General features: G+C 41.6%; 1 protein-coding gene and 1 long non-coding RNA gene across 3 annotated transcripts; one reads left to right on the plus strand and one right to left on the minus strand.

The window, feature by feature from the left end:
- Nucleotides 1–112: 112 nt before the first annotated feature.
- On the minus strand, nucleotides 113–24859 carry nmt1a (N-myristoyltransferase 1a). 2 transcript variants are annotated; one of them, XM_034190232.1, is made up of 12 exons: nucleotides 24768–24859; nucleotides 15709–15780; nucleotides 15307–15451; nucleotides 15043–15161; nucleotides 14004–14095; nucleotides 13689–13805; nucleotides 10143–10313; nucleotides 9952–10060; nucleotides 9679–9849; nucleotides 9408–9572; nucleotides 9167–9304; nucleotides 113–1607 (listed from the first exon to the last, which is right to left on the minus strand). In XM_034190232.1, exons 1-12 carry the CDS (start codon nucleotides 24801–24803, stop codon nucleotides 1587–1589), a joined length of 1356 nt encoding a protein of 451 aa, XP_034046123.1. In that variant the 5' UTR covers nucleotides 24804–24859; the 3' UTR covers nucleotides 113–1586. The 2 variants fall into 2 exon arrangements, with proteins under 2 accessions (XP_034046123.1, XP_034046122.1); XM_034190231.1 differs by lacking the exon at nucleotides 24768–24859 and adding an exon at nucleotides 24397–24554 and having other exon boundaries at nucleotides 15709–15814.
- On the plus strand, nucleotides 15651–24844 carry LOC117527761. The gene is made up of 3 exons (XR_004565601.1): nucleotides 15651–15662; nucleotides 23386–23390; nucleotides 24763–24844. It is a non-coding gene; the product is annotated as an uncharacterized LOC117527761 (long non-coding RNA).
- Nucleotides 24860–24865: the final 6 nt, after the last annotated feature.

The raw sequence follows: 24865 nt of genomic DNA on the forward strand, positions 1-24865 counted from the left end.
CACGCTTTTGGAGACGTCACCGCGTTTTGACGAATTCACTGGCTACATTAGGCCTTAACGCTACTATTTACACATATTGTAAACACGTATATAAAGTATAGCCGAGTGTTTATTTTGCAGATTTATTTTCAAGCCATGAAACTGCACCTTGAGAAAAACCACACAACAGTCTGACACAAACTTCTAGAGTTTATTTCTGCTGAAAAGACGAAAAATCAGCCGCAACGTCTCATTTCTGTATAACAGCGAATCCAACCCCCTCCTCCTCTTTACCATATGCTGGTTATTTCACACGTCATAAATAAATCACTTTAAAAGGGGGCGTGACCCCAATCCGCACCCCTCCCCTGCAGTTTCCACCTGACCCGCACCTGTCAATCACCCAGTGCACAAATGCCAACAAACTGGGCAGCACTGTGTGCAATGTTAGAAGAAATTATTCCATGTTAATAAAAATGTCCTGATTAAAGCTTAGAATTAGTATTTATTCTGATCAAGTCTGATGAAAAATAATCAACATGCCACCACACCACAAAGCATGTAGACACAGCTTCCTGTGTGCACGCACGCACGCACACTTGTAACTTTCATGATCATTTTGGACATTTTCCAGCCATCCTCATTTAGACCACTGGAACACAATAAATTCCATAGTTTGCAAGAAAAAAAAAAAAAAAAGTAAGTGCACCCTCAGGCACTTGTTGATTTCAAAGCTGGAGAGCTAAGAGTCACCATGACCTATTGGCAGGAATATGCAAAAAACCTGTGGAAAATGAAACTGGGTCTTAGTCCAATCACATCATACCAAATCTGAACATGTCCATCAAACCGGCACCCGCTCGACCGTATGCATGTCGACGTCACCAGCCGAGCAGGTCCTTGTTGCATCAGGCCTTTCTTCTAAACTGTTGGATGATGGGAGTAAGCTGGAGCATAACGGCAAATGCCAACGCTGGCATATACGGTAACTCTCCCAAAGTAGCACTGCAAATGTTAAACATAAAAATGCGAACATAAGCCCTTATCTGGTCTCCACATCTGGTATTTATTACCTCATCTTTTTACCCCATTAAAATATTTTTGATCTTTTTTTTTAATCTCTAAAAATTAAAGATGACAGATTCAACTGCAAAAAGCACTTCCAACACTTAGGAATAAAATAAAAACACTTTCTTGTCTGCACGTTAGGATGTAATCGGCAGTCATGTCTAATGTTATTTACATGGACTGTTGGTTCTGCAGGTGTGCCACCAGTGAGTGTGTGGTATACAGACTCGTGCGTAAACCGTTGGCGTGTTTGGTACAATCAAGACAGCCTTCAGATGAAACAGTTGTTTAGGATGCAACAACAAATGGCTTTAAGGTCCGTGTGATAGACTGAGGAGGAAGAGCAGGGAGAAGAACTGACTAACTGCCTCCCCGCTTGGCTGCGGTAGTGCAAGTCAAAGTTCAAAAAAGTCAAAAAGTAAAATGGGCGGCGAGTTTCCTTTTCTGGAGCAGGAAATTATCAGTCCCCCTGACAGGTTGGTCAGTGCGTTGGTTTCCTGGCCTATTGGCGACGTCTGTTACTATGATGCAAAGTGATGTCACTGCAGTACCAAGCCAACCTGAAGAAAAAAAACAAAACAAAAAACAAACAAAAAAAAATTAGTGAAGTAATAAGATAATGACAGTCATTTTTTGTAAAATTCCAATAACTTGATTGTGTGCACTTGAGTACCAACGTCAGGGTTGAAGACATTTTTAAAGTGACAAAATTTCCATTATAATAATCATAGCATTCTGGATTTGGGAGAAGAAAAAAAAAAGGGGGGGGGAGTGCAGTGATCCAGTCAAAGGCATGTTATGTTTGGTAGAATGTGTGGAAAGCCCAGCCCTTTTTGTATGCACTGTCCATTTTGTTTCCCCTTAAGTTGGACCAAAAGTAACAATTTTTTTTTTTTTTTTTGCATAACCATGACTGCCCAAAGTCTAGAACAGGAATTCCTGGGGCCTCATGTACAAAGCTCGCATGCGTACAAAAACCTGGCGTGCATCCGTCTCCATGCCAACGTTCATATGTATGAAAAGTGAAATGACCGCGGAAATGTGCAGAATGTGCAGTGCATCAGGCAAAAATCCTGGCTGGCGTACACACGTTTCTACAGCTATTGTGCCACTGTGGTCATGTAGAGGTGATGCTGGGAACCGTTGTTAGTGTGAAAACAAGAAGTCAGAGTGATGTGCACATCAGAGACACACTGATGAACAATTAACACACCCACGTTTGCAATTATATGCGTGGATATAAAAGCACGCGCCAAAGTGATGCGTAAAATGGCACGAACAATGGCTGTGTTAGTGTTGTTAAAGCACCTTGAAAATGGTGCAATCCAACAGGAGTGTGTATTCAGGAAACATGAGGATTTACTTGCAAGTGACGATAACTGGCTCATAAACCAATTCCGATTACAAAGGCCACTGTCACTGGAGTTGTGCACAGAACTGCAGTTGGCTCAGAGCGCAATATGGCGAGGAGCCAGCTGCTGACCACGCTGGGCATCCTGGCATCAGGGGCATTCCAGCGGGAGCTGGCTGATCGGTCAGGAGTGTGCCAGTCAACCTCCGCCGAGCCACGCAATCACCCGAATCTCATCCAGGTACATTCGAACATTACAGCGCATTTTGCAACAACAGCCAGTTTTACCGAACATAATCAGAGCTATTAACCGCACACATATTGCTATAAAGGCGCCATCACAGGAGTTTGTTTTTGTCAACAGGAAACATTTTCATTCCATCAATGTTCAAATCATGTGGTGCGCAAATGCTCATCAGGCGCGGTGCGTGATGGGGGGCTGCTTGGTGGTTAAATAAGTTATCCGTGTAATTGTTCTTAACGAAAACCAGCGCAACCACATTTGGGTATGTGCACATTCATTTTTATTATTATTATTATTCTTATTATGTTTTGTTTTTGTTGATGGTGGAACTAGAGAGCTTAACATTCGTCAATAAAAGCGTCATGTTAATGTCACACACTGTCAGCCGCTGTGCACCTAATATCTTTTTACTTCAATGTGTGTGCGCAGCTCAGTAGAGCATTAACACAAACGCATTTATTTAATTTCCATTTTACATGACAGCAAGCTGAGACAATGGCAATCTAACCACAGCATTCCTCGTTTTTGCACATTTCCTCTGAAAGTTCTTTAATTTCTTACAACACAGAGACGATGGCGGGCGTCAAACACAACACTTATGGTGCCATCAGCACAACAACCAGACTATTCGAATACATTTGCATATTCAGATAGAGGCATGGCCAGGGAGGAGTTTGGTGAGTGTGTATGTGTGCCGTGCGTGGATTCATGCCTAGGCACACTTTGATACGTCTGAATATATTTGTGCTTACGCCTGATTCAGGGTTTTGGCGCACGGCAACTTTCAGTAGAAAGTCAACACGTCTTTGTACATCTTTTTAGATCTTTTCCCATTTACCAGTAGTTCTTCCTGTTCTAGTTAGGGGGCGCCACAGCAGATCAATTGTTTCCATCTCACCCTGTCATCTGCATCTTTCTGTCACACCAACCACCTACATGTCCTCCCTCTGCACATCCACAAACCTCCTTTGTCCTCCCTCTCCTCCTGCCTGGAGGCTCCATCCTCAGCATCCTTCTCCCTACATACCCTGGGTCCCTCTGCACATGTCCAAACCATCTCTATCTTGTCTCTCTGTCTCCAAACCGTCCCACCTGAGCTGTCCCTCTGATTATGTTCATTCCTAATCCTGTCCATCCAAGCGGCAATCTGTTTGCTATAAATGAGGCCAACACAGAAGTGTAGTACCTTGACTAGCCACTTGTGGCTGGCTTCAAAACAGAGCACTTTCTCATTGGACACTATAAAAATGTCAAGATTTTAGAGCAGAAATAAACAAGTTTACAGCCTGGTACAAAAAAAAGTTTTGGTCTCTTTCAACAGTTTGTCTCCATGACAGCTATACAGGGGGTGATTTTTTTTTTCCTAGCATCTTAGTTTAAGATGTTTTAAGTCATAACCAACCAACCAACCAGTTATAATGCTTCATGATGAAATGGTAGAGGATTTTCTTAAAAGACGACCTGAAAGTTTAGCTACAAATTGCCAGAAGGTACATCTGAGATGCAAGCCTAGATCTGGTCTGTTTTGGTGAAAGAATATCCTCTGCTCTACTCTACTATGAAGCTAAGAGTGGTGATGCAAGATTTGCACTGTGTACAATTTCTCCAATCAGAGCCACATAAGCTTTTAACTTCCAACAATTACATGGAAAACAATACAAAAACATTGGGAATTTTTTGTCCAGTGACTGCAAATATCCGGTTTATACAATGACGGTTTAGGTGAGTTTTACTATGAATGGGACTGAATACATTTATTAAAAGCTTTGACGATGATGTTGCTTCCATCCCACAAGGCTGACTATTTTCCCAAATTTTTCTTGTTTGGATCTGAAGGGAATCTGTACATCTTGAAGCCCTTGTGTCTATTTGTGCACCTAAATGCACAACAACTTGGTACTTTCAGCAAATAAGTTAATAAAATACATGCAGACACCTTAACAGCAACCACTATTTTGGCCCCAAGATGGCACGAGTCATGCAATCTTTTTTTTTTGTCTCATCGCTACTCTCTGAATAAAGCGGTCACTGGGCGAGAGGTGGGGTACACCCTGGATAGCCTGCCAGTCTTTCACAGGACTGACAGACAAACATTCATACCTGCAGTCAATTTAGGCACAATCCCACTACTGTCCTTCAATTTTTAATGAGAAAGAGGACATCAAAATGTGCTGAATCCAATAACATCTCCAGGATAGAAGACTATTTCAGAAGAAACTCATTATGCAGCATATTTTCCACCTGGAGCTGAATATTTAGTTGACATTTCATTCAATGTATCCACTCAGTGCATTTCCACTGGAGGGGGATCAACAGAAGTGCACAACAACAGACCCTTGCACATTTGCAGGTGTCCAAATTTAATTTGGCCTTCACACTGCATCAGTGACCATCTGGCACAGCTGCAGTTCTACTGCGATGATGTTGATGCTCATGAGGGCAGCTTAAGTTTCTCACAGGTAACAGGTGCCCGTGGGCAATGAGTTGGCAACGTGATGTCAGCTTGCACACTTCAGGACTCAGTGTTTTTGTCATCAACAAGAAGGAAGCAGTTCCACTGGCAGCCATTTATACACACACACCACAGATCAGGCAGTGTGCTTCAGATCAACAGTCTCCACAGTCATTTCTTCCCAGAGTTCGGTACAAGCTGGTCTTTTTCACATCCGTCCATAAAATGTTCCAAACTTGTAATAGGTGGTTTTGTGTTAGTTTGTCTGGGATTTTTTTTTTTTTTTTTTTAATGCAATCTCTGACCTCACCCATTTTTAGGGCTAACCAGTGTTTTATAGCTTATGAACTCTCTATTCACCTTGAAGTCTTCTCCTTCTACAAGACTAACAAAAAATGTGAATGCTGTTCTTGATCTGGCTAACAAAGGGTTTTTATTCCCTCCCTTCCCCAAAGAAAGAATTCTATCATCCGCCACAATCTTTTGTTCTTTTAATGTTCCTGCTGCAAATGATGGCTTGCTTCCTCAGCTCTTTGGACTTCATACTGACAATGACCAGCAACAGACTCAAACTGCAGTACTTCAGCAATCAGTTGTAGACTTTATCCATTATTTCATAAATCAAATGTCTGAAATAATGACACACCTCAATCATTACATTTGGTCCTTTCAAAAGGACATTTAAATAAATAAAAAAAAATACATCTTCAATTCATGCATCGCTCACCCAGTCTGGATGTTAATCAAGTTAAAATCAGCACTTTTTGCTTCTCATTATCAATTTAAACCCCACTATATGGTCATAAACCATACAGGTTTATGACCATAAACTTGTATGGTTTATGACCACACCTCCACCAAGGCCCAAAACACCTTAAAGGTCTTTCACACCGCATACTTCATTAGCATCAAATGATGTCTCCCCTTGCGTTGGACGCGGCAAGGGGGGGTGGAGATTCCTACGTCACTATCTGGCTTTTTCAAGGCCTGAAAAAGCAGGACAATCCCCATCTTGGATTCACATTTGACAGAACCACAAAAAAAGCTGGGAAAAAACAAACAACAACAACAACAAAAAAAAAACAGCAATATCATCTCCTGTTGTGTTTATAATAAATTTTTGTATTTATTTATGGTGTCTTTTTTCCTGGTTGAAATGCAGATATGAATGAAAAAACTACCACACTTATACAGATGAAAGGATTTCTATTTTTTTATTATTTTAACTGCAAGTGTTCTAATGTAAAACTTTTTTGCAGTAATCAGATATTGAGGTAAAAAAAAAATAAAAAAAAAACATTTGCAAGGATTTTCTTCCGAAAACTGCTGTGTATAAATTAGTTCTGTGACGTTTCTGCACTGTAGTCTTCCGTGCTTTTGCCTGATGCCTTGTTTCTATTGGACAGCGCAAAGCTACTCCACAGTGGCCAGCAGCCAAAGTTGGACTGGGTTGAACTTTGCCCATGGTGGCCTGACAACATGCAGCAATGCGCGCTCCCAGCCGAACACTGCGCCAGCTTCGTTTTTGACTTGACACTTCTCATTGAAAATGTGTTTTAGAACGATTTGCGACACGTTTAACACCCTGAATGTGTGCAGTGTGAAAGGTCAATCAATCAATCAATTTTTTTATATAGCGCCAAATCACAACAAACAGTTGCCCCAAGGCGCTTCACATTGCAAGGCAAGGCCATACAATAATTATGTAAAACCCCAACGGTCAAAACGACCCCCTGTGAGCAAGCACTTGGCTACAGTGGGAAGGAAAAACTCCCTTTTAACAGGAAGAAACCTCCAGCAGAACCAGGCTCAGGGAGGGGCAGTCTTCTGCTGGGACTGGTTGGGGCTGAGGGAGAGAACCAGGAAAAAGACATGCTGTGGAGGGGAGCAGAGATCGATCACTAATGATTAAATGCAGAGTGGTGCATACAGAGCAAAAAGAGAAAAACAGTGCATCATGGGAACCCCCCAGCAGTCTACGTCTATAGCAGCATAACTAAGGGATGGTTCAGGGTCACCTGATCCAGCCCTAACTATAAGCTTTAGCAAAAAGGAAAGTTTTAAGCCTAATCTTAAAAGTAGAGAGGGTGTCTGTCTCCCTGATCTGAATTGGGAGCTGGTTCCACAGGAGAGGAGCCTGAAAGCTGAAGGCTCTGCCTCCCATTCTACTCTTACAAACCCTAGGAACTACAAGTAAGCCTGCAGTCTGAGAGCGAAGCGCTCTATTGGGGTGATATGGTACTACGAGGTCCCTAAGATGGGACCTGATTATTCAAAACCTTATAAGTAAGAAGAAGAATTTAAATTCTATTCTAGAATTAACAGGAAGCCAATGAAGAGAGGCCAATATGGGTGAGATATGCTCTCTCCTTCTAGTCCCCGTCAGTACTCTAGCTGCAGCATTTTGAATTAACTGAAGGCTTTTTAGGGAACTTTTAGGACAACCTGATAATAATGAATTACAATAGTCCAGCCTAGAGGAAATAAATGCATGAATTAGTTTTTCAGCATCACTCTGAGACAAGACCTTTCTGATTTTAGAGATATTGCGTAAATGCAAAAAAGCAGTCCTACATATTTGTTTAATATGCGCTTTGAATGACATATCCTGATCAAAAATGACTCCAAGATTTCTCACAGAATTACTAGAGGTCAGGGTAATGCCATCCAGAGTAAGGATCTGGTTAGACACCATGTTTCTAAGATTTGTGGGGCCAAGTACAATAACTTCAGTTTTATCTGAGTTTAAAAGCAGGAAATTAGAGGTCATCCATGTCTTTGTCTGTAAGACAATCCTGCAGTTTAGCTAATTGGTGTGTGTCCTCTGGCTTCATGGATAGATAAAGCTGGGTATCATCTGCGTAACAATGAAAATTTAAGCAATACCGTCTAATAATACTGCCTAAGGGAAGCATGTATAAAGTGAATAAAATTGGTCCTAGCACAGAACCTTGTGGAACTCCATAATTAACTTTAGTCTGTGAAGAAGATTCCCCATTTACATGAACAAATTGTAATCTATTAGACAAATATGATTCAAACCACCGCAGCGCAGTGCCTTTAATACCTATGGCATGCTCTAATCTCTCTAATAAAATTTTATGGTCAACAGTATCAAAAGCAGCACTGAGGTCTAACAGAACAAGCACAGAGATGAGTCCACTGTCCGAGGCCATAAGAAGATCATTTGTAACCTTCACTAATGCTGTTTCTGTACTATGATGAATTCTAAAACCTGACTGAAACTCTTCAAATAGACCATTCCTCTGCAGATGATCAGTTAGCTGTTTTTACAACTACCCTTTCAAGAATTTTTGAGAGAAAAGGAAGGTTGGAGATTGGCCTATAATTAGCTAAGATAGCTGGGTCAAGTGACGGCTTTTTAAGTAATGGTTTAATTACTGCCACCTTAAAAGCCTGTGGTACATAGCCAACTAACAAAGATAGATTGATCATATTTAAGATCGAAGCATTAAATAATGGTAGGGCTTCCTTGAGCAGCCTGGTAGGAATGGGGTCTAATAAACATGTTGATGGTTTGGATGAAGTAACTAATGAAAATAACTCAGACAGAACAATCGGAGAGAAAGAGTCTAACCAAATACCGGCATCACTGAAAGCAGCCAAAGATAACGATACGTCTTTGGGATGGTTATGAGTAATTTTTTCTCTAATAGTTAAAATTTTGTTAGCAAAGAAAGTCATGAAGTCATTACTAGTTAAAGTTAATGGAATACTCAGCTCAATAGAGCTCTGACTCTTTGTCAGCCTGGCTACAGTGCTGAAAAGAAACCTGGGGTTGTTCTTATTTTCTTCAATTAGTGATGAGTAGAAAGATGTCCTAGCTTTACGGAGGGCTTTTTTATAGAGCAACACTCTTTTTCCAGGCTAAGTGAAGATCCTTTAGAGGTCCTTTAGAGTTTGTACATTTTTTAGGGTAGCAGGGACCAATATGCCCCGCCCCACCACCAGAGATGTTCCAACCTTTAAGATGTTTTGGAAAAACCTGTTTCAATAACCCTCCCAACAAACAAGATAGAGAAACGCATAACCTGCTTGGCAGGTTGGGTACCTTTTCTGGCCCCATACTGGGACACTTCCAGTTGTACAGATAATACTGTAAATTTCCATCGCCGATACCAAACTTAAGCTTCTCCAAGAAAGTCTTGTTTTCCATTAAATCCAGTGCATTGAAGACATCAAACCCTTTCTGGAGAAAGAAAAAGCAAAGGGTAAGGGGAGGAGAGAACTTGTTAGATGCCCTGTTAAAACATACTACAAGAAAATGAGGCATGCACTAAATAGGAATGCACCGATTTGGCCAGGATGAGGGCATCAGACATCAGGTCAAGCAGAGGAGTGGTGGTGTGCACGTTGTAGAAGGAGTATGCTGCTTTAAGACTGCGGTGCACAGGGTGGTTCATAATGGTTGAGGGCAGTGTGTAGAAGCTCAGGAAGTCAGTTATCTTGCCATCATTCTGGTAACAGAGCACACACTCATCTTTGCAGTCAGCTCAAAGAATTATGTTGTGTATACACACACACACACACACACACACACGGATATTTAGCAGTGCTGTTTACCTCCACCAGGTACGTGTCAATAATGTTTTCCCGAGGCAGCAGCCAGTGTGCCACCTCTTCCTGATTCATAACAGGCACCAAGTTGAACTGGCTCAGGTACTCACGGAGGAGACGATGCACCACCGGAATATCCTTCCGCATCATTAGTCGCAGGCCTGAAGTCTTGGGGGCCTTGAGGACAAATGAAATGACAACGGGCAGATCAGTGGACTGCACAGCAACAAGTCAACCAACTTAATGAAACCAATGTAGAGCATGTGGGTACCAACCAACCTCAGGCAGTCGATACAACTTCATGGTTCGCTGCATTGTCATGTTCCGGCTCAAGTGGGAGAACTTCACCTCAATTAGCTTGCGTGGGTTGAGAGAGCGATGCCAGTACCTGAGAGGAAAAAGGTCACTTATACAAAATGTACTGTGTGTAGAGAGTCATTACTAAAAACAGAAGGGCACATCTGACCCACCTGCATGTGCCCACAGGTTTGGGCAGTACCACTCCAGCAGTGTAAACCGCTTGAAAAATGCCCTGCAGGTTGACCCGTCTGGTGATCTCTCGAATGAGAACTGGAGCTACTCGCTTGGAGCGAAGCTTTTTGTGGACGCAGAGGAAATTGATCTCAACCATTTTCTTCTCTCTGAGGAACCACAACAACAGTTTGCCGTGTCAACAAGTCGACACCTAATTCTACAAAAAAACAGGCCAGACTTTTTATTTAGATATGAACGTATATTTAACAAGTTCATTAAAAATAGAGGTTTACTATATTTTACATTGTATTACTCATCCATAACATACATTTTTACCATTTCAGGGTCTGGTGACAACCATTTAACATGCAACGTCAGAAAGTGAATTTAAATTTATTACATCCACCAAGGAGGTAATAAAAATCAGCATTTATTTATTTGACTGTTAGCAGGATTACGTCAAAAATACTACATGGATTTTGTTGTAATTTCCATCACAGATAGATTATTAGGCCATGGAAGACTCCATTCAATTTTGGAGGTGATCCAGATTGTGGATCAAGGTTTCACTTTATATAGGCTTTGAATGATTACGTCAAAACTACTCAACGAATTTTCACCACACAGTGTTAAGCCTTGGAAGACTCCTTTAAATGTTGCAAGTGATCTGGACATGGATTCCAGATCAGGATTTCACTTTGTAGATTTAAGGATTACCTCAAAACTACTTCACGGATATGACATCACAATGTTAAACCAACATCAGGAAAACACTATTTTAACAATAATTCAGATTCCAGGGGAAAAAAAAAAAAATCCTGCAAATTCTCACCTGCTAATCAGGTCTCATCTTGAATATGTAGCCCCCCGGATATCAACTGAGGAAATAGAGAAAATACAGCGATGTGCAACAAAAAAGCCCCGAGCATCGCTGACTTACCCCATGGAGATCAGCTACAGAGCCTGGGATTACCAACACTTGTATATAGGAGAATGCAGACTGAATTGATAGGATTTTGCCAAATGGACAATCATTACACAACCAAGCAATTCATTAAAAAAATAAAGAAAGAAGCAGCAAGTAGAGATAGATTTACCAATTGGGTCAAAATGCTGCTGCCAGACTTTTGACACAAAGCAAAAAAGTTTGACCACATTACATCCATTTTGGCGTCTTCCTGTCCCAGTGAGATCAGATTTTAAGGTTCTGCTACTAACCTATAACATTGTTCAGGGACTGGCACCCCCCTACCTAGCTGACCTAATTAAACTTTACGTACCGGTCCAGGCGTTGCATTTTCAAGGTGCAGGACTACTTTGTGTCCCTAGGGTGAATAAAAAGTCTGCGGGTCACAGAGCTTTCTCTTATCGTGCCCCTGTTCTGTGGAATGATCTCCCTGCATCAATAAAACAGTCAGAATCTGTAGAGACTTTCAAGTCCAGACTTAAGACGCACTTATTTTCCCTTTCATATGACTAGCATACTGGCATAGTATGTTACTATGCTTTTTACTCTTAAATTCATTTATTAGAAAACGGAGCGTGCCGCGGCCTCAACTTTATCTAATGCTTGATTCTGCCTTTTTTCTTTTCTCTCTATTTGAGGTGTGGCTCCACCCAGAGATGGGTGTGGTATCTGTTCCGGAAACCGTCCTGTGCACCGGCAACATTTCGTGTATATTCGTTTTGTGAACTGTTCTGTAATTTATGTCTGCTGTATGGCCCGAGCAGAGGGTGACTCCTTTGAGTCTGGTCTGCTTGAGGTTTCTTCCTCAGGAGTTTTTCCTTACCACTGTTGCTCTGGGGGTTGATAAGGTTAGACCTTACTTGTGTGAAGCGCCTTGAGGCAACCTTGTTGTGATTTGGCACTATATAAATGAAAATAAATTGAAACTGAAAAACGTAGATGACTGGATGAGACCATCCCAGATCCCAACCAGCTTACAATGAATTCCATCATGTTGTAATTTATCTTTCAGCTGCTCCCAAATTCTCAGGGTCACAACAGTGGAGCCAGTAGATTTGCATTGGGCTATGGTACATTTTACGCTGGATGCCCTTACTGACGCAATTCCGGTTCTACAACCCCTGGCAAAAATTATGGAATCACCGGCCTCGGAGGATGTTCATTCAGTTGTTTAATTTTGTAGAAAAAAAGCAGATCACAGACATGACACAAAACTAAAGTCATTTCAAATAGCAACTTTCTGGCTTTAAGAAACACTAAGAAATCAAGAAAAAAAAATTGTGGCAGTCAGTAACAGTTACTTTTTTAGACCAAGCAGAGGGAAAAAAAAAATGGACTCACTCAATTCTGAGGAATAAATTATGGAATCACCCTGTAAATTTTCATCCCCAAAACTAACACCTGCATCAAATCAGATCTGCTCGTTAGTCTGCATCTAAAAATGAGTGATCACACCTTGGAGAGCTGTTGCACCAAGTGGACTGACATAAATCATGGCTCCAACACAAGAGATGTCAATTGAAACAAAGGAGAGGATTATCAAACTCTTAAAAGAGGGTAAATCATCACGCAATGTTGCAAAAGATGTTGGTTGTTCAGTCAGCTGTGTCTAAACTCTGGACCAAATACAAACAACATGGGAAGGTTGTTAAAGGCAAACATACTAGTAGACCAAGGAAGACATCAAAGCGTCAAGACAGAAAACTTAAAGCAATATGTCTCAAAAATCGAAAATGCACAACAAAACAAATGAGGAATGAATGAGAGGAAACTGAAGTCAACGTCTGTGACCGAACTGTAAGAAACTGCCTAAAGGAAAAGGGATTTACATACAGAAAAGCTAAACGAAAGCCATCATTAACACCTAAACAGAAAAAAACAAGGTTACAATGGGCTAAGGAAAAGCAATCGTGGACTGTGGATGACTGGATCAAAGTCATATTCAGTGATGAAGAAAATGGTCCATGACAAGGCTCGAACCTGCAAAGCTGATCTGGCAATCAGAGAAAGTTGGAGCCAGACTGATGAAGAGTACTGTTTGTCACTCATTAAGTCCATGCCTCAGAGACTGCAAGCTGTTATAAAAGCCAAAGGTGGTGCAACAAAATACTAGTGATGTGTTGGAGCATTCTTTTGTTTTTCATGATTCCATAGTTTTTTCCTCAGAATTGAGTGATTCCATATTTTTTTCCCTCTGCTTGGTCTAAAAAAGTAACCGTTACTGACTGCCACAATTTTTTTTCCTGATTTCTTATAGTGTTTCTTAAAGCCAGAAAGTTGCCATTTGAAATGACTTTAGTTTTGTGTCATGTCTACTTTATTTCTACAAAATTAAACAACTGAATGAACATCCTCCGAGGCCGGTGATTCCATAATTTTTGCCAGGGGTTGTACAATGAGAAACGCACACAGCTCCTGGTCTTCCCTAGCAGCCTCCCACTAATCAGGACCTACTCTGGTTCACTTCTTCAGAAAACTTTATGTCTAATCACTTGCAAAAAAATTGTGTGTGAAATGACATTACTGCAAAATTACAAGTCATATCTTTACATGGCTCCATGCTGTGTTCACTTACATGTCATAGATGCGGATGTTTGCAGGAATAGCACTGATGAAGCCTACTAGCTTCTGGTTAGAGTTGACTCTCACCCCACAATGCCACTGTGGCAGCCAGCCGGGGGGCCGTAGGGCCCTGAGAAAAAGACAAGTCATTCACATGCAACAGCTTGCTGCCCAGCAATCAGCTGAATTCAACATTTCATGACCAACAGGCATGCCAGCAACTCTCAAAGAAAAGCAATAGCAATCCAAAGATAGCAAACAGATTAAAATGCATGTAACCCAGAGACAAATGCGTCTCAAATGTACACCATAAAAGGAAAAGAATTACCAAAGCAGGAACTCTGGAGAGTAGTCAAATCTAAACATGTTATCATCGTCCTCCACGTAGTTCTCATTAAGAAGAGTGTAGAGCTCCTTGAGCTAGAAAACAAAGAATTTCGAAAAGATAATTACCTTCAGCAGATAAGGAGTACGACAGCAAAAATCACACCCACACAGTCTCTTGTTAGTCTAAGTGGGTTAATTCAGTGTGTATAACAATCCATTAAGCCTTTTTTGACTAAAATAATTAAATATACAGGCTGTATACACTGTTACAGTCTGTTGGCAGGATGGGTGTTGGTTAACCACAGACTTGTGACAGAAATGTTTCAGTTAGGAACGACCATAAAAGACTGAGCACGAAAGAAGACACTTAAAGAATGAATTTATGGTGACATTCACACTGACTTTTGCATATACACTAGGCATGTGGAGATGAATCGATACAAATCAGAATCTAGATACAAGCGTGCGCGATGCGAGTGCATCGATTCAATCAATGGGTTGAATCGTACTGCATCGCTCCCTGCCTGCTTGCATCAATATTTTCCGAGGCACACTGAATGCACCATGGCCGGGTCGGGACACCGGAGCAGCCACTGTTTTTGAGAGTGTTTATCGAGAAAATGATATTTCTCTACGTTGATCGGAGACTGCAGCGAGTCTGCCTGAAGCAATGAAGCAGCGCTTCGACCTGGTGTTCACTGGTTCTCTGCTTCGCTGGTTTTCAGAAGCAGCAAGTCCATTGGCGTGAGCACCAGCCAGTGCGTAAACTGGAGTTGTCCATCAGGTAAAGGAATTAATAATAATAATAATAATAATATCCTCTGTTTTGGGAGGCTACGTGCACAGCTCCAAAGAGCTCCGCAGATTTCGTCCTTTTAAATCAAATGTCTGAACTGGGCTTTTCTTTGGGTTTAGAACAAGATCAGACCATGGAAAAAGAAAACAAAGGTGCATTCTGAGTACCCCTGAAATGCCCAGTGAGCTGCCAAAACATTAATTGCTCAGGTGTCATCTCCACAACAAGTGAGTGCGATTCTTACCACAGCAGGATTTCCCAAGTCGAGTGTGTCCCAGCTAAAACCCTGCGGTAGGCTGTAGGGCTCCTCACGAATGTTGTCTTTGTCAGGTTCAATGGAGCCATGTGACGTCACAGTCTCCCCTGAAGGAAAAGGAAATCATTTCTGACAAGGAAACAGACACCTGGGATACTTGTTATTCACCCATTTGTGGATTATGCATAAGAGAGAATAATGGAAATAAGCAAATAACAAAAACAGGACTTTTAGTCCCTTCATCTATCCTACCTAACTTGGGGACAGGCTGTGTGTCCCAGAACTGGTAACTCCTTCGACTTGCTTCCTCCATGGTTTTGGCAGGGCCTTGGCCTACAGAGAATAGTTCAATGGCTTTTTGGATCTCCTGAAGTTTATCAGCTGGCAACGAGTTCACCTGTTTTAAGGGTCAAGAGGAATCAGTTACAGCATTTCTTCATGTAACGTAGCATTCTGTGAAATGATTAATGTCAACATAACCACCAACATCTTCCCCACAACAAGAAAAGAACACTTTTTTCACCTCTTAAAATGGACAGTAGGCAATATAAACATCACCACACTCAGAACAGTTTCAAACCTGTCAAGCATATCTGAATAACACACTTGTTTCCATATGCAGGATGAGTTTTATTATACATTAATAAATATTACCTTGGCAAAGGGGTCCTGATCTGCTTCCATGGCACCAGATTTCTTCTTCTTTTTCTGCTTCTTTTTCTTCTTCTTGGTACTAGTGTCATCACCCAAACCCCTGTCGCTGAAGACAGACAGAAATAAAAGGTACAGAAAGTATATTCAAACTAGAGTGTTGTTGGGTAGTGTTTACAAAATAGGTAGCTGACATTTTTCAATGGTGGTAATAAATTGTGCAAAATTTCTATAATGAGTTGGAATGGCGTGCAAGTTCAGAATGTTTTTAGAACCTTAGATCTCAACAGCTTTTAGAAGAACTCAACCCTTTTATATCCTGTTAATAATTATGTAATTGTTTTATGTTAATTTACTGTCTTAATGTATTTATAAAATGTTTAGGTTTTTGTTATATACACACACATTACTATTATCATCAGTATTATTATTTTATGATTACTTCTATTTTGCCATTTGAATTTTTTCCATCTATTTTTAACGTATTTACAATTATATTATGAACTTACATTGAAGACATTAAATAAAATCATGCATGCACGCGATCACACTTTTAATATAAAGATGATTTACTGCCCACTGCTGGAAAGGCGTGTTAGTCCAGAATGTAATTAGCAATATTAGCTTTTAACCATAGTTTCTCAAAAAAATAGTCTCAATGTTCTGTTTTCGCAGCATTCATCCTTGACCCAAAATACATAAGCATACCAAAGGGCAAGTGTCAGCTCTCCACAGTTTTTCCATGATCGAAGTTACAAACACATACGCATGCATAGAGAGCTTTCTTTTTTGCCCCCTTCCCCAGTCTGCATATATTGTACAGTGGTCCCTCGCTATAACGCAGTTCACCTTTCACGGCCTCGCAGTTCCGCAGAATTTTTTTAGTGCAATTTTGCATGCTTTTTTTTTTTTTTTTTTTAACTGCGCATTGTGTTTTGCATCCTTATAAGGCGGGCCGGTCGCGATTGCTCTTACTGCCTCCGATGCACTTACTGAGTCTGCGGGCTCTGTAAACGCAGAAGCGGGCCAGTCACACCGCCCTCCTGTCTGCTGCGCGGAGCTGCGCCAAATCTGGCAACAGGTCCAGAGACTACGCTCGCTGTTTTGAGCTCCGTGGCCACTGAGAGAGCTCCATGGCCACTGAGAGAGGACTTGGATTCTTTGCGGGTCCTGCATCCTTACCTCTGGAGGCAGTGAGCGAAGGGAGAGTTCTGAGTGACTGTTTATAATCTCACCCAGAAGAAAAAAAAGAGTGTTTACACAAGAGAGAAAAGTGAGAAAATGTTAATGCCTGTTTGAGAAAAGTGTATAAAGTGTGTAGTGAGGGGTTTTACAGCCTTAAAACATCTATAATAATTGTAAAAAATAGCACTGACTACTTCGCGGATTTCGCTTATCGCGGGTTATTTTTAGAACGCAACTCCTGCGATAAACGAGGGACCACTGTAATGGTAAATGCCACACTGGCAGAACCATTTATGAACATTAATACGCATATATGGAATTTATTCTTGCAAGACAGAAGGTATGTAGTGCATGAGTGAATGTGGTGTGTGTGACCCCCATCCGCCCTTCCCGATCAGCCTACAACATCCTACTCAAAGCCAACCGACAGCTTCTATCAGGAATGGCCGACCACCAAAACAACACAGACAAGAACGGGAGACAAGTGGTGAAGACAATAACTGTGACGTGAGATACCGAGGAGACGGGGCCCCAACCATATGACATACCATGACAAACAACCACACATGAACAAACAGTGACAGCAACAGTCTGTTGTCTAATTAGTGAGCATCCATATCCTAATCCAGAACACCATAGTGTTAATCCCTTTAAGAGCACCCAAAACCGAATTGTGGTGATGGCCACAAACATGCAACCATCCACACACAGAGACCCAGATCACAGCTAAATATCCCATCACTACTGTGGCTGGTGTGTTGAGCCAAGACAAGAGTACAGAACCTTACCATATGACATGGACCACTCCGGCACATTAGAAGCCACGCGGCCAGCAGTGAGCGATGATGGAAGTGGGTCCAAGACCCAGGGGGAGCCAGGAGAAAAGGGGCAGCAGAAGGGCACGGGGGCCAGGAAAGGAAGCCCCCACAGCCACCGGACAGCACAGCAAACCAATAGGGGAGCGGCCCGACAGCACCGGAACGCACCCCTGATAACCACCCCCCACCCCCACCCCACAGGGTCGCAGGGAGCCGCCCCAAACCTGAGGGAAGCACACAGGGCGCCGGGATGAGCCCACCAATAGGGGAAGCCCCAGAACCACGCCACCCGGGCCATGGCTCCTGAGGGCGGGAGCGAGCGGCGGCAAGGACGGGGAGCAAAGGAGCCACCACAACAGAATCTAAAGCACAAGGTAGGGACCACCAAGACACTCGAGGGCGGGGCCCAGCCCCCAGACAAGAGGCGAGGCCCGACCCTGGGGCCAGGAAAAACACAAGGCCCCCCAATGCAGCCAGCAGTGTGTGTGTGTGTGTATATAAATAAATAAATAAATGGAGCCTTGGGGGGGGGGGGGGCACAGCTGGGGTCTAGGGACAGCAGGGCCCCAGAAACCAAATTAATTTGGTATCTATTAGATACTTGGCTAAAACTATTCCATAATGGAATAGTTTTATCCAAGTAACCATTATGCACTGGGTCCAGCAATGACAGACAATCAGAGCATTAGCCAAGTTTCAGCCATGCCATAAGACAGAGAAAAAGAACATAAAACCTTTTTAAAATGCCCATACAACATAAATCTCTGCTCTGTTGCCCATCTTCACATATAATTATTTAATGTTTCACACTTGTATCGGCCACTTGCTTGACCACAATCCTGTCAGCAATATAACAAATGTACAGTGTTTCCATAACTCAAAGCCAATGTTAAAAAATCAACATAGGCCAACTTAAAAAAAAAAAAAAAAAAAAAAGCAAAAAAAAAAGTGTGTGCAATGCCATTTGGAATTTGGCTTTTAGAAAATATTAAATTTTAGCTGGACAACGCAAGCTGCTTGTATGATGTAAATCTTGTCCAAGAACAGAAGTCTTCACTACATATTTACTTCTAATCAATTATTCCCTTAAATAAAAAATAAGCTTGATGAAATCAACAGTTAGCTGTCTCTAGAGAGGTTTATGATACATGACTCAGTGCAGATATTTTTTAAATGTAGAGTTTTGGATTTGTTATAAATAATTAAAAAAAAACACGTGCCCCTGACAACAACCCGATACATAGCAGCATATGGACGACATTGTGCTGTGACACCCAGGTTGGCCACTTGTGTTGATGCACGAACAGTTGACACAAAGGAATAAAAATCACAGTCCTACATCCTCCTTTTCTACTTGACATTAACCAAAAGAGCTGCACACCCCCACCCATTTAACCCATCTTCTGCCCTGAGAACGACTGCATACTTACAGAAGATAATCTCATTAGTGCCCAAGAGAGGAGAGAGGCCAAGCACTGGACTGTATTTGTAACACCAGGACAGATGGTGAATCACATGACCTCCAGAGAAGCCTGGATGTGTATGTATGCACGCGTACATGAACATACACAGAAGAGGTCAGTGAGTGACTGGGACAATAGACAACAAAGCATTCAATCAATTTTTCCCCAGGCTTCCATTTCCACAGATGAGTCGAGTTAATAGCGAGAACCCTTCTTTGTTTCTCCGTGTGCTCTGGAATTACATGTGTTGCTTGCTTTTACTACACAGAAACACATTGCATTTGCTCAAGGAAATAAAAGACTGCCTCTGTTCACCACCATAACGGAGTTGAAATGAAACAATCAAGATGTAGAGTTTCAGCTTGAATTCGGGGGTTCAATAAAAAAAAAAAAGGCCAGAATCATTTAGGAATTGCAGCCATTTCTGTACACACTCCCTTTAATTTTCTGGTCCCAATACTGGACAAACTAAATACAAGGATTAGATTTAATACAAATCAACAATTTAATACAAATCAACACCTGTGTAGACAATATCTACAACAAAAACAGCATAATCTTTTAACTCTCCAAATTAAAAAAAGGCCACGGTGAGGATGAACAGATTAGTTCACAGTGAAATTTGATCAGTGTTGCCACAGTTACTTTGATAAAGTAATCCAATTACTGATTACTCCTTGAAAAAGTAACTTAGTTACTTTACTGATTACTCAATTGGAAAAGTAACTAAGTTAGATTACTAGTTACTTTTTAGTTACTTTCTCCAGCTGCCAACAACCCTCTGCCACCTCAACATGACAATGATACTTGTTCTGCCAAAACTCACTTTATAGTCACCCTTTCTTGACTTCAATGAAAATAAATACTTGTTTTATAAAAAGTAAAATAAAGACCTCTTTCTTGACCTCATATTTAACTGTTGACAGCACTGTAACAGTAAAACTTGCAATTTCTAACCTACATTGTTTATAAATGTAACTATTAAATTCTTTCTAACATTTAAATTCTCTCTAAACATTTTACTTGTCGAAATTATTATTATTATTATTATTATAAGTAGTATTAATAGTTGTAGCAAAAAACAGCCTCATCTAGGGGTGTTGTGGGGGGGGCACATCCCTGCCCCACGCCCCCATTCCGTCTGGATTCGCCCCTGCTTTGGCGTTTGAGCACAAAGAATGGATAACATTTATTTATGCAGAAAACATGACCAGATTTACAGGTAAGAAAGTTTTATTGCGTTTTCACATCATGTGGTCCTCAGAAAGAGAGTTTAGGTGCATTTGAGTGGAAAATAGTGTCGCGGAGGATCAGCTGTTTTTAGCAGCAGATACGGAGCGGCTCAGCTCAGAATTCTAAATAAAGGAGAAAAAAAAAAGCATAAAAATGTCTTTGTAAAGCTCAGTGCACGTGTGCTGTTGTTGCCTTTAAGGTGAGGACGAGTTGTAGCTGCTGCAAAAAACCGTGGATGAAAAGCTCACCGCTCGCTTAAAGTGGGCAGTTCAGTTGAACCCCGACCTCCTGCCCACGGACCAAGTTTAATGCTGCTATCGACCCACAATGCAAAAATAATAGTAACGCACAGTGACTTGAAGTAACTTTAATCTGATTACTGTTTTGGAAAGATTAACGCGTTAGATTACTCGTTACTAAAAAAGTAGTCAGATTAGAGTAACGCGTTACCGGCATCACTGAATTTGATGCACCAAATCAATTCCAAAAGCAACTTTATTTTGTCTGTGTAACGTAGGTGTGGTGGCCAAGCACTTAAGTGTGCGTGTTTCCCATGTGGAAGGTTCCCAGTTCAAGGCCACCTCTGCCCATTCTCCATGTGATGTGGAATTGCATCAGGGAGGATATCCAGCATAAAACGTGCCAAATCAACATGCAGATTCATCTCAGATCTGCTGTGGCAACCCCAACTGAAACACAGCAGAAGCTGAAGGGACTTACTTACCAATGTCATAGTGATATCTGCTCTGCCCCTCGTAGTAGCATCAGTTTACATTTGGGATTAAGCTAGCAGCTGCCAGAATAAACACGATGCCTAACACATGGGCAAACCTGATAGAAAATATATAACCAAACAAGAATCTAAAACCAGAATTAGAAAAAAGAAAATGTGGCCATAAGAATGTGCCAAAATGTGCCAAAATTTGCACCATTTCATTGCTCCTACATGTAACTTGAAACACTGCCCCAAAACATTTTCTTTGAACACGTTTCGAACACTGTTCGAGAATCTGCATGAAACAGAAGTGACCTGTTTCACAACAAAACAGGAAAATAAAACTGAAATTAATGAACAGATAGAGGTTGTGTGGGCAGCACGGTGGATTAGTAGTTAGCACTATTGCCTCGCAACAAGAAGGTCATTGGATTGATGCCCACTAGTGGCCTTTCTGTTTGCATGTTCTCCACGTGTTTGCGTGGGTTCCCTCCGGGTGCTCTAGCTTCCTCCCACATCCAAAGACATGCAAGTTAGGTGGACTGGAAACTTTAAATTGTCCATATATGTACGTGCGGATGTGAATGTGTTTGTCTATATGTGACCCTGCGACAGACTGTCATCCTGTCCAGGATGTACTCCGACTCATGCCCTATGACTGCTAGGATAGGCTCCAGCCCGTGACCCTTAAATGAAGTAAGCGGTTGAAGATGAGTGAGTGAGTGAGTAGATAATTCAGGAATGTGCATCCATAACAAAGTTAGGAGTTTCATATTTGTAAAATACAATCAGTGCACTGGCACACACATAGCTTGTATTTAGATTGTCCAACTTCTTATGTAGTTGTTTTATACTGTGTTTAAAAGGACTAATTACTAAATGATTAATGTGATTTTGTGGGTGCTTGGATTAAACTCCTTGACTTAAAGATTTAAATCTATGACAAGCACATCTTGTTTTGTTTCCAAAGCTAAACTATATAAATGTAGCCATAGTTACAAAAAAAAAAAAATTCTGTATTTAGCCGTAAGATTATGATATAGATCAGGTGTTCTCCCATAGCCGTACATGGCATGGATGAGAACTTCAAGCTATGACCCATTGTATAGTGTGAGATGTTGTTGTATAAGTGGCAGGGCATGGGACTTCTGAGCCAATCGTCCTTGGTTCAAAGGTGAAATCACCTGCTGGAGTCAGTGGCTGCAAAGAAAACCTGCACCCTCTTGGCCCTTTCTGAAATACTTTGGACACCTAAAGAAAAAGGAAATAAAAATAAATCTGTGGAGCCTCATAATCACTTGACGTACACTGCCCACTGAGAACCGTATCATACAAAAAGCATCTTTCTAACGTCTACATACAGACAGCCACTGCCACTGTCCAAATACGTGTTCACCTGGCTCTACATGCCAACCAGGGAAAGATGTCTATCAAAACCTGTTTTAAGACACAGATACACTACTGAATGTTATGCTGCTTTAAGATCTGAGCCACATTCGTGTTGTGAAAAAAAGAGAAGCTGAAAATCATAGACTTTAAACTTTAAGTAGACAACCCAACAGACTGATACTGTTGGCACATTGCAGCTGTTTATGGTTTCAATTTTTAATCGGCTTACAGTCAATAGGGAGATTTGACAGCTACATTAGCTAACACGCTAACTCAAAGTGCCAGCTGGGGTTGAGATAAAATGCATAATCTGCAGGCTGTTCAAACCTGTGTGTAAACATTATATTAGGGTCAACTTTACATGTAGAATGGAATTCCTTCCGGTGAATGATCAAAGTGGTAAAACCAAACACTGAATGGGATGTTCGGGTGATGCTAAAAAATAATAAAAAAATCCTCCTAGGCCACCTACCTCATCCGCCACGAGGGCCCCTAGAACTGTTGAGCACCGCCATTTTGAATGGTCATATGTGCCATCCTCCATGAAGACCCCTACAAACCTAATGTACCACCATTTTGAATGGTCACGTGATGCGATCTAAACTAGCATGGGGGAAGAACTGATTCGGTCACGGCAATATCATTTCCGGTTTGCTTCCGCGTCAGATCAGTATCTGCCATGAGGACCCCTAAAACCGAAGGGCATCGCCATTTTGAATGGTCACACGATGAGATCTAAAAATAGCATGGGGGAAGAATTTATTCAGTCGCAGCAGTGTCAATTCCAAATCAGATCAGTTGCCGGCATAACAATACATATGTTTTACCACAGAAATACATTGTGCATTTGGGAGTGGTATTTGCTCTTGAATTTCAGTTTAAGTAATTATTTGTTTGGCCTTCAACTATTCAGAGGGTTTGGATAATACCGCCCGGAAGCGATATAAAACCAAATTAGCAGCAGAAGGACTGGCATCTTGTCCGTACCAAGTCAAAGCTGAACGACTGAAAGATGATCCAACACAATGGGTAGAAGTTCAATATCCTGATATTTAATCAAATCTCAGACACACCAGGTATTTATGAGAGTAATTTGCATTTATGTCACGTCTGCCCTAGGACGGGCACTGCTGCTGATTATTTCCCCCCAAAGTAATGCATGTTACTGACCTATGTGATGCATAATCCTCTTCGTGTGTCATCATTATGCTTTATGAAATATTGGTCTGTGCCGAGGAGGACCTTACTGCCCAAATTTTGCATTCTATGTTTTGTTTTTAATATCGTGATGGATTTTTATTTCTTTTCTCGGTTTGCTGGTACAACCCACTGCCCAAAGAACAGTGGCTAAAATGCAAAAAACTCACATCTAATTACACTGTCCGCTACTTAAACAATCACACCCATCAGCTCGATTATTGTCACGCCAGCCGCCAATTTATTTCTCTGAATCAAATTTATTTGACTTTTGCTGCGATTAAGTTGCTATCACCGCCCATTTCAATAAATATCTTCTTGAAATTCACATCCTGAGCAGTTCAAAGTTTACATCAACCTACGTCCATGTCCGGTCCAAGGCTTTGCCAGGATTATATTAAAAAGTGATCATTTAACTGCCTTGTAAGAACGTTTCATTTGATTCTAACGCCTCGCTACCGCAAAGCTGTAGGAAATCAGCCGTATGCTCCGCCCACACCAGGGAAAAAACTCACAGCCAGCCAATCATACCAGAAAACAGCGAAGCAGACACCGTTTCCTACCAATAGGGTGAAACCAGGTGGGCGGAACAACTTCATCAAGAGTTGTTGATTTAAGCCTGATGGCCGAGGTTTGGTAAGCGCTCCCTTACAGCGGTGCGACGTTAGCGGCACTAAGGGGGCCTCCTTACCCATCGCCGAAGTGGTGCTCTTCGTTTTCACAGTCGCTGCAGTGTCCATGGTCCTCTACATCTTCTTTCTCCGGCAGCGGTGCTGTCTCATTCTCATCCGCCATCTTTAACCAGGAAGTGAAGAGCCGCCGCGTGTCCTCGACGCCCTTAAACTCTCTCGACGCTATTGGCTCAGAGCCGTGACGACACGTGCTCGCTCCTTTTGATCTTTTGTCTTATGTTCCATGTAAAAAAAACAAAAACAAAAACGTGGATACAGATATACATGCATATACCAGACACTTCCAGAACAAAGTTTAAAAAAAAGTTAGTTTTTATAAAGATTATTTTATTCATAGGAAGTTGGAGCTGCTCTTACAGTTTGAGTTCACCTTCTGCTTTCGGCTGCTCCCGTTAGGGGGCGCCATAGCAGATCAACCGTTTCCTCTCACCCTGTCTTCTGTGTCTTCCTCTGTCACACTAAACACCT

Source organism: Thalassophryne amazonica, chromosome 16, assembly GCF_902500255.1.
Source record: "Thalassophryne amazonica chromosome 16, fThaAma1.1, whole genome shotgun sequence".
NCBI classification, from domain to species: Eukaryota; Metazoa; Chordata; class Actinopteri; order Batrachoidiformes; family Batrachoididae; genus Thalassophryne; species Thalassophryne amazonica.

Coding starts and splice junctions, on each gene's coding strand:
- nmt1a (XM_034190231.1), bottom strand. CDS start 24,500: ATGGCGGATGAGAATGAGACAGCACCGCTGCCGGAGAAAGAAGATGTA. Junction 15,815..24,396: donor GAGCACCACTTCGGCGATGG/GTAAGGAGGCCC, acceptor GTCTGTCTTCAG/CGACAGGGGTTTGGGTGATG. Junction 9,573..9,678: donor TTGACACGTACCTGGTGGAG/GTAAACAGCACT, acceptor CTCTGTTACCAG/AATGATGGCAAGATAACTGA.